Here is a 14,094-nt window from a genome sequence, read left to right on the forward strand (position 1 = left end):
TTGTAGAATGCTCACCCCATGGTGGTTCACCTGGCGCCTTCATTACATATATTTAGGTGTCAGGTGAAAACTTTTCTCTATAACAAGGCCTTAGGTTGATTAACTTTCTAAGGCCTTTAAAATGTGTTTGTGTGAGGGGAGTTATTGTTTAGTTTTTGTGTTCTCATTTTGTATTTTTATGTTGTGAATCACCCTGTGATCTTTGGGTGAAGGGTGATATACAAATTTAATTTTTTAAAAAAATGAAATAAAACATGAGCCAGTTTCATAGGGCCCCATCCCTTGGTTTAAAAATCTCTTTTATATTTGGGGTTAAGGCAAGAGTGTTTTCTTATTCTATTTATGTTTGTCTTGCTTTAATGGTGTTAACGTTTATTTTCTATTTTCTATTGTCTTTATATTCATTTATTGTAGGCCACTCAGATAACTTTATATTTTGTTACAGATAGGTAGCCGTGTTGGTCTGCCATAGTCAAAACAAAAAAAATTCCTTCCAGTAGCACCTTAAAGACTAACTAAGTTAGTTCTTGGTATGAGCTTTCGTGTGCATGCACACTTCTTCAGATACCTGAAGAACCAAGGGTGGGTAGTGCATGCACACTTCTTCAGCCTAAACCAAGGGTGGTTTAGGCTGAAGAACTGTGCATGCACACGAAAGCTCATACCAAGAACTAACTTAGTTGGTCTTTAAGGTGCTACTGGAAGGAATTATTTTTGTTTATATTTTGTGACAACATATAAATATTGTAAGTACCGTAAATAAAATTAGTTGATGCTAAGGGCCATGGTCCTTTCAAATTTGCTCTTTCCTACACAAAATCTGGAAATTACATAACTGGATTTTTAAATTATTAACCACTTGCAATGTACTGAGATCCAACCCATGTAATGGCTACAGAGAAAGGAACAGAGAGTGAGAGCAGCCTTCCTGCCGTTAAATAAGGAGTTCGCTCTGTGTCACATGCAGCAGGTAGTGTCCTGCTGCTGAGACTGCTTGGCTGAATAGAATCTCTCTTGATTACTGCAAGTCCGCTCACCCCTTTTGGTGCAGCGGCATTGCAGGACAGCCGAGGTTCCACAGGAGCCCCAACAATGGAGCCATGGCTTCAGTGGGTATTTCCTGGAAGGCACCAGAGGCACAAACCCCTGTCACCTATCAGGAGCCAGATCCTAGCCTGCACCCTGCTTTGGAGAATGGGGATGCAGGCTGGGATCTGGAATGTGCCAGGGGGCGGAGCTGACGGAGCAGGTAGGCTTCTCTCAAGTCCACCCCCTGGCCCTTTAAGCAGCCTGCACCTGGGGCACTACCTGATTGTTATTTCATCTGGTTTCCTTGCCTACCCACCCTTGGTTTAGGCTGATAGTCAAGGACCTTGCTGTGGCTATGGTGGTTGCTGTTCTTTATGGGGCAGGGTAGGAATTTGTCCACTGGGCATATTGGCTCTGACTTGGTGGTTTTGCTTACCTCATAGCAATCATCACAACTGAGGTGGGGCATTGGGGCAATCTGCTGTTTTGGATGGAGGGGAGGTTGTAGTATCTGCCTGCCCTTCCAGACACTCGGGTTTCCTGTTAAAGGGATCTGGGGGGAGTGGTCATGTCCACATGCCCAGGCAGGACCAGAACCAAAGGCACTCCCCCAGACGGCAGTCCCTGCAGGGGTCACCCTGTTTAATGTAAATCTTAGGAACCCCTGCCTGGATTGAGCTATGTGTCATTTCCGGTGGGCAGGCTGGAAGTATTTTGATTGCCCCATGCCCAAGACAAACCTCTTTCATCTGTATTCAATAAAACTGTGGTCTGTTTTCATCCAAACAAGTCTTACTGATCTATCTGGGTTGGGGATTGGGGAGCACAGCGCCTTGGCCTGCAAATGGGCCTATCAGGCAACTAATGGGTATTTGGGATCCAAGCAAAAATATTAATATTTCTTGCCAACTGAGAATCTTGCTCCCCTTGTAAATGACACCTTTCATTAATGGGAAGAGTAGTTTTGAGGCAGAGAAAGTTGGAGAGCTAAGAGTTTGGATCTGTGAGTTTAAACTAGATTGGAAGTTATTTGGAGAACGTTAGGGGTCCACACATGTTTGTAGTTGGATTAATTGATTGTATGAACTACTCACATTTGCTTTTTTAGTTTTCTGAGTGTGTGGTTTTCAATACATTAATTATTTCATTTTATTTGCATTATTATAAGGCTATATAAGATGACTGAATGTGGCAGGTTGATTTCTTTAGCATATAAATAATCCAATCCTTTAAAAATATACACACAAATATACAGATTCATTGTAAGAGTTGCTATAGCAACTAGCTGGTATTTTGATTGGGACATACTGATTGCTGTACAGGTTTCATTATAGAACAAAGTATATGCAAGCATTACAACCCTCAAATTCTGGGTTGAATTAAGATCCTCTCCTTCGTATCCTAAATTTCCAAAATGGCAGCTTTGCATAGCCGGGAAAAAACCTTTCAGAACATCTGACCATGGAAAGTCATGAAAGGTAACCAGGGCTTGGAGTGGCTTGCAAATCACCCATGATTCTGATTGACTATGGCAGCTTCACCTGGAAAAATACCTGGGAAGGAGAAGCCCAACTCTCACAGATGGAGAGAGGGTCCTCTGAGGAGAACGGACTACCTCTGCGAGGTGTTTATACAGGTTCAGCATAAGAATTTAAGAAGAGCCTGCTGGATCAGGCCAATGGTCCATCTAGTCCAGCATCATGTTCTAACATTGGCCTACCAGATTCCTGTGGGAAACCCTGTTTTAATATCTTCATTCAATCTAAAACAGCTAAATTGCCTCCTTAGATTGGGCAGGGAGATTTAAATAGGATGTACTTATGAAAAAGCTGGTGGACATTAGTTGCTTCTCCAAACTCAGAAAGCATCAGCTGAAGATGGGAAACAAAACAGAGTGGTAATGGTCTAATATTAAGGCATAGTAGAGATATTTGTAGCCAAGATGTTTGGCTACTGAACTTTGCTCATTGGTACCTGACTCCATTACTATTAGCAAATATTATGGGCTATGTTCCGCCAGATTATTGGAGAAGATGCAAAACTCTTGCATCCATATGTGGTAGGTATACCCATTGATGCAGTTTTTTTGGCACTGTGTTCACGAGGAAACATATGCAATCTTCAGACAGAAGGTGCAGCTATTAACTCTGCTCAGCCTACTGCATATAGAGTTAATAGGGTTTTGCTTTGTTTTTTTTATTAGTTGTTGCCAGAGTTGAAACACCAAAAAACTGGAAAAGTGCAGGAGGGTTATCAATCAAAGGTATAGCTTTGTCTGAGGAGCTGACATGTACAGTTCATACTCTAAAGGAAATACTAACAATGTAATGTTACTAAAATTGTAATTCTACATTTCTTATGTAGAATTATTTAAAATGTATACTACTTAATAAAATAAAATTTCCCAATTGGTTTATATAAAAATAATAACAGTACAAAAAGTCAATAAAATTTAATAACACTAAAGTAAAATCACAACTGTGGGACAGTTTTATGAAATATATAAGTCATCCAGATAGTCAAATGCACCGAGGTTTTTGGGGAAATGTATTGCAGCGAAATCAAAGACTGAAATATTATGAAAGTGAATGGAACTACATATGTGTGTTGATTTATGTCATAACCTAAGTGGGATGTGATTTAAAGCACTTATTTTTGACTGTTGCTTAGTTTTTTTAATGAAATTTTGGTTATTTCTTGACGGTATAATAGATTATTGTATAAGCACATTATTATTAGCTCATGATTAGAGAGGAATTTTATTCTTTTCCACTTTCACTTAAACTCATATATATTGTGGAATATTTTCCCAAATTAGCTTCCTGCACTGGTATATTTTCCATACTTTCGAGTATACTGCATATTAATCCTGACAAACAGATTTTATTCTTTTGTTATAGATTTACAGCAGTGTTCAACTAACCCATCCATCAGTGCAATTATGCAGTGGGAATCATCCCTCTGTCCTTACCATGTACCCCATTCCTTCACCAAATCTGTTCCTAGAACAGGATTGTGGACACATGGGGGAGGAGAGAGGTGGAAAGTACCACCGTGCAAGCAGAAATCCTTGTGATGACTGAACATTCACTTAGTGATATGTTGGTTTCCACTTGTATTATTTAACCCTAATTTTGGCTTAGAAATGTTTGTATCTGGTTGATACTTTGATTTTTGGGAATGGCATGATGATTGGACTCAGTTTGATAATTCTAAAATTGTTGCTCCATTTAAGGCAATTGATGTGTTTCTCAGTAACATAATAGTAATGCACTAGTGCTTTGTCTAACTAATGTAAACAAGGTCACCTGTGGATGAGATGTCAGGTACTAACAGTTACAGCCTGGCTGAGCAGTTATTTCACAATTTGCTTGTTTTGAACCTGAAGTGTTCTGACTACAATGAAAGTAGTATTCCTTCAAAAGTCTCTTTGGATGATGTAACTATACACAAAGCTCAATAAGCTGCCTTGTGCTTCCTTTCAGAAGGAGGCTAATGAGAGAGATCCATTGTTGGACACAGTTAACAAAGTTTATATTCAGTGTAAGTTAAAAAGCTTTATTTTTTAACGAATGGCAGAGTTTTTAAACTAAACCTATAAAGTAATAGTTAGGCCTGTAAATGTCATAAAAGATTTCCCCTATTTTATTGTAAATGTGGAATCATGTAAATGCAAACAATAGTAAACATAAGCAAATTAGGCAGCAGATACACAAACATTAATCCAAATCATTCTATTCTACTCATAGCTAAATATTATTTTCTAGAACTTAATTTCTGTTTTAATATGGGACACATTTCATTCACATTAGTATTCAGGACAGCTATTACATTATTATCCTACAGAGGTATTTGTGGCTTTTTCACTTAGACCAAATATGTTCCTTCAGCACTGGAAAATTAATTAATGTATTGTTTCTTCCTTAGAGGTTAATTTTTCGGAGTTCTGTGGCATTTTTTCCAGCATGTTTAGACAACTCTCTTATCCCTGAAAAAAAATGTAACTTACACATTCTCATTATAAAATGCTGTTTTAAAGCAAGAAATCCCTTCACAACACAAGTATCTTTTTCAGAATGTAGCAGTACTACAAGTCGCTTTGAGTCCCCATCAGGGAAAAAGCTGGGATATAAATATTGTGGGCATCCATCTGTCTCAAGAGACAATGGAATGTGCCTTCAGGGTTGAAGTTAAACGGCCAGGGAATCACAGTGCCTGCTGTGGCTACAGAGACCAGTAAATTATAACTGCTGCCTTTCACTGTGCTATTTTTGTTGTGTTAGCAGCACCAAATTATCTCTCCAGGGTGCAAGACCCACTCCTTTCTCAGCCTCGCTGGTGTGGTCCAAAGGAAATAATAGCAATACATTTGGTGCCAACTTGGCTGCAGGTGTTGCCAGAAGGGGGTGTACAAGACGCTGTCCAACCATCTTAGGAACTCCACTCTGGATTTGTGTAGGGTTTACTCCTTAGCATTTTCTTCTGAAGATCCCGCAGGAGAGTGGGTCTAGATTTTTCCTTGGGATTTACTCCCGGAGCCTTTCTCATAAATGAGTATAGCTGCAAGGGATATAACAACAACAACAACAGAAAGAAGAAGAAGACTATGAGTGGTGCTAAAAAGTAAACACCTTTTGTTATTAGTTTTGCTCATTTCTATCCATATCCTTGCTACTGCCTAAGAATATAAAAGCAGTCTATTTGATCATAGAATCATAGAACAGTAGCGTTGGAAGGGACTCTGAGGATCGTCTAGTCTAAACCCTGCAACTTTGGTGTTATCAGCACCACGCTGTAACCAACTGAGTTATCCAGGAAAATTAATTCACTTCAGTACCCTATCCTGACAATGCAAAATCCAAATCCTGAGGGCATTGGATGCACAGGAAAATAAAATTAAAAGCCACTCAAAGTGTTAAATTTCCCTAGGCATATTTTGAAATTGCACACAGAAAAGTAGCAGAAAATGGTTTCTGCTTTGTCTCCTCAGCATATTCTTTGAATTTCAGCAACATCCTTGTATTTCATTTGCCAGGGTCATTTGAGAAAAGTTCCAATACTGATCCTTAGAGATTATTTCTAGTAATTTGTTCCTTGGTTAACAATATTGATTGAACCTGTTTTACAGTTCCTGTGATATTAGTCACCTTACTTAATAATTTATTGTGTGAAACTGTGTCCTTTAATGAAAGCCAAATACATTAAATCAGATGTGTTTTCCTTGCCCAGAAAATTTGTTACTATTGTCCAACTCCACCTTACCTCAAATGTATCTAATGCAGGGAAGCCAAGATTAACTTTTGATTATGTTGGTGTGTTGGTCACATTAAATTTCCTGACAGGGTAAATCCTCCATAAGCTACTGTAAATGGTTCACAAGAGCCTCATAGAGAACCAGCAGGAGAGGGGAAAGTGAGAAAGGAGGTAAGGGCAAGAAAACAACAGCTGAGGCAAGAGGGAACTAAAGCCAGCATGAAGTCTTGGACAGCAAGGTTGTGCATGGAAACATGAAGCAAAGGGTGTGTAAAAGAACAAGATTGGGAGTACATGCTGGAAAGTTCCAAGCAAAAATTGAACACAAAGTCAGGTGGACTTGTGCAGAGGCTAAGGCCTGTGTCTGGAAGCTTTTATCCTCAGAAAGGTCACTTAAGTACAGCTTATGGGTGGCAGTAGTGTGGCTTGACAGGCAGATCTATAGAAAGAAAAACCCATCAAGCTGAACATTCTATTCTCTCAGTCTAGGAAGTTGTCATCTCATTGCATTAAAAAACGTTGGTTTACAACTTTGAGAACTAATAATCTACTGGTTGAACCAGTCTCGAAAATTACATTGCTCTGATGTGTGTGTGTGTGTGTGTGGGGTGTACTTTTGTGGTCCCACACTTGTGGCAGGACACAGTCTGAATTAGATTAGACTAGACTGGAAACCATCTGATGATTGCCTTATTGAAATACAGTGGTACCTCGGGTTAAGAACTTAATTCGTTCTGGAGGTGTGTTCTTAACCTGAAACTGTTCTTAACCTGAAGCACCACTTTAGCTAATGGGGCCTCCTGCTGCCGCCATGCCGCCAAAGCACGATTTCTGTTCTCATTCTGAAGCAAAGTTCTTAACCCGAGGTAATATTTCTGGGTTAGCGGAGTCTGTAACTTGAAGCGTATGTAACCTGAAACATATGTAACCCGAGGTACATAGCATGTCTGTATTTGCCAGCAGTTCCCACACAAGTGTCTCACAAATGTGTAGGGTGCAGGCAGTCTGCACTCACCTTCATATATTGTTTGTAAGATGTGCACATTTTTTCCAGCTGCTGCAATTGTACATATCACTGGCCACAAGCTTGTCCCTCATTCTTCCAAGTTGCTGATATGGAGGTTGCTAGCAACTGTGAGGTAGCCCTTAGTTCTGCCTTCTGTGCTCCTGTGAAGTTTTGGACCAGTTAAGCCATGCGGTGCAACCGTCTCATTTTGAGCAGGATATCCTAGATTGACAGAAGCCACCCCAGTTTCTGATGCCAATCTTGGATGTCCTGTTTTGGCTCCCTCTGCCACCACCTCTACCGCAGCTGTTGACATACCTTTTTTGGTGCTGTGCTCCCCTATTTCTCCAGTACCACTTCTGGAAGTATTTGCATGTGTGTGAGTGCTGGCAGCGGGGGGTAAGGCTGGCTGGTGGCGAGATGGTGTGAATTGTGGGGAGGCAGTTGTGGTAGTGTATAAGGGTGGCCGGTAGTGGGATGATGCAGGGGGAGACTGCGGCAGTGGTGCATAAGGGCGGCAAGGTGATGTTGAGGTGTGTGGGGGAGGTTGTGTCTCAATTAGCCTCTCCCCCCCCCCAGGATGTTGGAGGGAATGCAGTTAGAATTTCTGCTCTTAGAGACTTGTGAAGCTTGCTGGATTCTAGAATTTTGGAGGGCTATACCTTGTAGCTTGAGTATTGTTCTGTTGATGGCCTTGTAAGTCTATGGCACATAAGGTTGATTTTGGCCACTTTTGATGGTTGGTTCTAGACATGTTTTCTCACAGTTTTGTTGGCATAAGTTTCCCTAGTTTATGAACAACCTGAAACTTACAAAATTGAAAGAGGGATTATTGAGAGAGCAGGTGGTGTTCAATTTATACCAAGCACAACAGGTTGCAGCATAGATCATTTTTATAAATTTCTCAGTAGAATGGGCAGCTGTAAAGAAATATTTTTATCAGTTGCAATTTTGCCTGAAAAGTCTCATTTGTTGAGCTCTTCCACCTAGTAAACTCAGATTGTTTCTACCATACTTTTCAAACAAGGACTCTGTGAATTGAAAAATGTAACATTATATGTACCTTTGTTATCCATGAAAATCTTTTAATAAAAACATTTTTATAAAAAAAAAAATCACTTATATTTTGTTAAACTTGAACCAAAAATTTTAATGCAGGTCAAACACTGAGATGTTGGAAGCTGGTTTACAGGAGAGTCCCAAGGGCCAGATGAAGAGACCCAGAGGGCTGTATTCAGCCCTAGACCTGAGGTTTCCCACATTGACCCTAGTCATAAGAGGTGGGATGCATCACAGGCAGAATCAGTGTTTGAGCATCTGTACTTGAAAGAACAGCCCCACTTGTATGTTCTGCTGTGATATTTAAGATTGATTAAGAATGTGAAGAAAATTATATTTTAGAGATAAGGCTTTTGGATATTGGTCATCTTTCTGAGGTAATAAACTTTTCACATTCAATTGCTTTAAAAGCTGACCAAAGTGGTATACTCCCCACCACAAGAATATTCTGCTTCTGATTTTCTTGCTTAAATTTACCTTTATTTGTTGGCCAGTGTTTACATTTCAGTGAGCCTCTGTCTGTATATAATGATTATGGCTAAAGTCTTTGAAATAAATAAACCCACAAAACTATGTATTTATTATAATAGAGTTTGTGCTTTATTTTCAGCATCTGGCGAGGACCAAATATAAACTGCACAGATAGTTCGGGTTACACTGCTTTGCACCATGCAGCTTTAAATGGTCACAAGTAAGTGTCAAATGGCTATCAATATTATGCTGGTATTATTTTGTGTTAAAAATGTTGGTATTAACCTGCATTAAGTTTGGACATAGTCATATTTTTGTGTGCACCAAGCTTTAGTAAACTGCCCTGCTTAAAACACCTGCCCCACTTCTGCTGTTGTAGCAGCCACCTCCATTTTCATGTGTACAAAATAATTTTGTTCACCCTTTCTTTAGCGAGAAAATTCAATTTGGTTAACAGCAAGCATATTTAAAACACAGCTTAGAGCCCATTTTGGGTTCTAATCTGGGCAATGATAGTGGCGAAGAAATCTCCACCATCCTTGCATCCACTCAGTTTCAACCATGGAACTTTTATACATAGGTAAAGGCCTTTTGAAATGTGACTAGGGTGAAGATGGATTGGAATCTTCCTGCTCGGACCATGGCTATGTACATAATAAAATGCAGCAAAGTAATTTTGTTGTTGCTGTGTTTCAAGTTGTCTGTATCAGTCTTAGAGTTGTCTTTCTTGGAGCTGCCTGTCAGCAGTGCCTGGTATTATTTGGTTGCTGGCTAAGTGGATACAGCTGGGGTGTCAGTGTGGAGTCATATGCCACACTAGAGGAGTTCACTGCTTTGGGTTACCACTTCAGGGAGACACAGGGACAGGGGTGTCCCACAGTGTCAGCTGGGATATAGAATTGTAGGCCAGACACTGGAGGAGACAGGCCTGTGACCTTCACCCATGGTGACAGCCTGGTTGAGGGGAAGTTTTATTTGGTGGGGTTCCCCTGAGTGAGAGGCAGAGGGCAGAGTTGTAGTAGATGTACCATCTTCCATCTGACATTGTAGGATGTCTTAGTTTACTATCTGTAGGCCTAATCTCCCATATGTTTATAGGAATGGAAGAAAATGGTGATGAAATGTGTCTGGGTGGGCAGCTAGCAGAAAGTGGCAAAGATGCTGCTCCAATTCCAGTGCAGGGGAAGGTAAAGTTGGAATGAAGGGACTGACTACCATCTGCAGTGGAGGCCTATACGTTTGGTTTCGGTTCCTTGTTCCAGCCATCCGACATCTCTGGAAGGTACTGGTAGCATTTCCACTGAGCCCTCCAGTCTGCTGGTGCTGTTTTGTTGTTGTTTAGTCGTTTAGTCGTGTCCGACTCTTTGTGACCCCGTGGACCAGAGCACGCCAGGCACTCCTATCTTCCACTGCCTCCTGCTGTTTGGTCAGACTCATGTTTGTGGCTTCGAGAACACTGTCCAACCATCTTGTCCTCTGTCGTCCCCTTCTCCTTGTGCCCTCAGTCTTTCCCAAAATCAGGGTCTTTTCTAGGGAGTCTTCTCTTCTCATGAGGTGGCCAAAGTATTGGAGCCTCAGCTTCACAATCTCTCCTTCCAGTGAGCACTCAGGACTGATTTCCTTCAGAATGGATAGGTTTGATCTTCTTGCAGCCCATGGGACTCTGAAGAGTCTCCTCCAGCACCATAATTCAAAAGCATCAATTCTTCGGCGATCAGCCTTCTTTATGGTCCAGCTCTCACTTCCATACATCACTACTGGGAAAACCATGGCTTTAACTATATGGACCTTTGTTGGCAAGGTGATGTCTCTGCTTTTTAAGATGCTGCCTAGGTTTGCCATTGCCTTTCTCCCAAGGAGCAGGCGTCTTTTAATTTCGTGACTGCTGTCACCATCTGCAGTGATCATGGAGCCCAAGAAAGTAAAATCTCTCACTGCCTCCATTTCTTCCCCTTCTATTTGCCAGGAGGTGATGGGCCCAGTGGCCATGATCTTCGTTTTTTTGATGTTGAGCTTCAGACCATATTTTGCGCTCTCCTCTTTCACCCTCATTAAAAAGTTCTTTAATTCCTCTTCACTTTCTGCCATCAAGGTTGTATAATCTGCATATCTAAGGTTGTTGATATTTCTTCCGGCAATCTTAATTCCGGCTTGGGATTCATCCAGCCCAGCCTTTCGCATGATGAATTCTGCATATAAGTTAAATAAGCAGGGAGACAATATACAGCCTTGCCGTACTCCTTTCCCAATTTTGAACCAATCAGTTGTTCCATATCCAGTTCTAACTGTAGCTTCTTGTCCCACATAGAGATTTCTCAGGAGACAGATGAGGTGATCAGGCACTCCCATTTCTTTAAGAACTTGCCATAGTTTGCTGTGATCGACACAGTCAAAGGCTTTTGCATAGTCAATGAAGCAGAAATAGATGTCTTTCTGGAACTCTCTAGCTTTCTCCATAATCCAGCGCATGTTTGCAATTTGGTCTCTAGTTCCTCTGCCCCTTTGAAATCCAGCTTGCACTTCTGGGAGTTCTCAGTCCACATACTGCTTAAGCCTGCCTTGTAGAATTTTAGGCATAACCTTGCTAGCGTGTGAAATGAGTGCAATTGTGCGGTAGTTAGAGCATTCTTTGACACTGCCCTTCTTGGGGATTGGGATGTAGACTGATCTTCTCCAATCCTCTGGCCACTGCTGAGTTTTCCAAATTTGCTGGCATATTGAGTGTAGCACCTTAACAGCATCATCTTTTAAAATTTTAAATAGTTCAGCTGGAATATCATCACTTCCACTGGCCTTGTTATTAGCAGTGCTTTCTAAGGCCCATTTGACTTCACTCTCCAGGATGTCTGGCTCAAGGTCAGCAACCACACTACCTGGGGTATATGAGACATCCATTTCTTTCTGGTATAGTTCCTCTGTGTATTCTTGCCACCTCTTCTCTTCTTGATGTCTTCTGCTTCTGTTAGGTCCTTCCCACTTTTGTCTTTTATTATGGTAATGTTTGTACGAAATGTTCCTTTCATATCTCCAATTTTCTTGAACAGATCTCTGGTTTTTCCCATTCTATTGTTTTCCTCTATTTCTTTGCATTGCTCGTTTAAGAAGGCCTTCTTGTCTCTCCTTGCTATTTTTTGGAAATCTGCATTCAATTTCCTGTATCTTTCACTATCTCCCTCGCATTTTGCTTGCCTTCTCTCCCCCGTTATTTGTAAGGCCTCGTTGGACAGCCACTTTGCTTTCTTGCATTTCCTTTTCGTTGGGATGGTTTTAGTTGCTGCCTCCTGTATAATGTTACGAGCCTCCATCCATAGTTCTTCAGGCACTCTGTCCACCAAATCTAAATCCTTAAATCTGTTCCTCACTTCCACTGTGTATTCATAAGGGATTTGACTTAGATTGTATCTTACCGGCCCAGTGGTTTTCCCCACTGGTATTAGTGAACACCAAATCAGTCCTTAATAAGACCAAGGTCATCCTAGACTTGATTGTAAGATTTGGGTGAATGAGCTGGGTGGGCTTGACCTTATCCAGCTGTGCCCACCTGGGTACTCGGTTCAACACTAGCCTATACTAGTGCATTGAGAAGGAGGGTTTGCTGTTGTCCACAATAAATATACTTTATTACAATATCCTTGAACTTAAAACCTCTTGAACTTAATATAGATTTAGAGGGTCTGCACCTGGTGTTGGGCCAAAGAGACAGATTGGGGATGCCGCTGGTCTACTGACCACCCTGTTCCCCATCAGCACCCCTGATGGGGCTAGCTTTGGTAGTCTCTGGGGTATTGTTGAAGGACCCAGGGTGATAGTCCTGGGTGACTTCAATAGTCATGTGGAGATTGTCACTGGGCTTCATGATAGCCTCCATGACAACCATGGGTCTGTCTCAACTGATCATCTGTCCCACACATCAGGCAGGGCATGATGTAGTCTTTTTGCCCCAAGTGATATGAGGGATAGGTTGACAATAGGGGTAGTGAAATGCACTCAGTTGTCAGAGTTGGACCGTTACCTGTTATGTAGAGTGGTGGGCCCTTTTGCCCCAGAGACTGATGGAACTGGTGTGTTCCTGAAAGCTCTGGGGTATTTTTAAGTGGAGAAAGCTGTCAGTGCTATTGAAGCCCTGGTCTCACTATAGAACAGCAAGATGAAACAGATGGTTGACATGATTGCTCCCGTGTCCTGTCTGGCATTGTGGAGCTGAAGTGTCCCCTTGATATTCTGGGGAACTTGGGGCTAGGAAGCAAGCTGGACAAAGATTTCAGTACAAGTGTCCCAAGTCTCACTCTGAAGCTGCCCAAACAGTGGTTAAAGCATGTAATCATGGCTACTGTGTGGCTGTGAAGAAGGCTCATTTTGCAGCTTGCATTGCATCCTCTGGTAGCTAGCCGGTAGAATTATTTTGGATGGTCCAGAGGTCACTGACTCACATTGTATGTGAGGGACCTCTGAGTATACACAGAGTATAAAGTAACTTGACTTCAGAGTGATCTTGACTCTGCACTTATTGCAGCTCCAGCTGAAATACCCAGCGCCAGTAGGGTGTAGTGTGAATGGGGGCACTGTGGGGTAATTGCTCCAGGCATCTTTGGGAGTGGGACTCCTCACACCACCTTCCCTGAGCCAGCCTTGCGGCGCTTTGCGAGGCTAGGATCTGATCAGATCCCAACCTTGCAAAGTGTGGTTGGCTCGGGAACGGCCAGCTTTGCCCTTGAGGGGCTGGGAATGAAGGGCACATGGTGTCCTTCTTATGACGCCTTCCCCGAGCCACTTTGCAAGGCTGGGATCTGATCAGAAACATAACTAAGAACCTTAAAATTTGAATACCTTATTATTATATAGAAGAATAGTTCAGTTATGACTATAACATGGTTTTGGGTGATATATTTTATTATGACCACCAACTAATATAAGCGGATAAACAGAGAATAATTAGTTTACATAATTAAGAAATAGATAATATTTATGGAAGAGCAAAAAGGAAGTTCTTTCTTCACCATCTGTTTCTTGATGATAGAAAAATTTAACTACCTGTTTAAACAGTAATATAACAAGAATTTCAGTGAGTCTTCTTGGTAGAGTTCATAATAAAGGAAGAGTCAGCCTCCCTCTGGGCTTTCTATACAATGGTAGAATAAAAGAACATGACCCAAAGATGTTCATTAAATAGAATTGTCTTAAATTGGTCAGTTAACAGAGCAGAGGGCAGAACATTAAAGTGAGGGTGCATAAATTCTGACCTATATTTGTAAACAGTTAATGTCTGGAAGTATGAA

At 41.4% G+C, this 14,094-nt stretch overlaps 1 protein-coding gene across 7 annotated transcripts in view; it reads left to right on the plus strand.

The window, feature by feature from the left end:
* The window catches only part of ANKS1B (ankyrin repeat and sterile alpha motif domain containing 1B), a 319,748-nt gene that overhangs the window by 8,273 nt on the left and 297,381 nt on the right, over positions 1-14,094 (plus strand). For 6 of the 7 annotated variants that reach the window (XM_083698562.1, XM_083698555.1, XM_083698567.1 and 3 more), the window contains exon 2: positions 8,958-9,038. In XM_083698562.1, coding sequence (XP_083554688.1) covers positions 8,958-9,038 — 81 coding nt within the window. Of the gene's footprint in view, positions 1-4,514; positions 4,573-8,957; positions 9,039-14,094 lie in introns of all 7 variants that reach the window. The other variant, XM_083698569.1, reaches the window with a different exon arrangement.

This window comes from Podarcis gaigeae (genome assembly GCF_964106915.1).
Source record: "Podarcis gaigeae genome assembly, chromosome: 10".
NCBI classification, from domain to species: Eukaryota; Metazoa; Chordata; class Lepidosauria; order Squamata; family Lacertidae; genus Podarcis; species Podarcis gaigeae.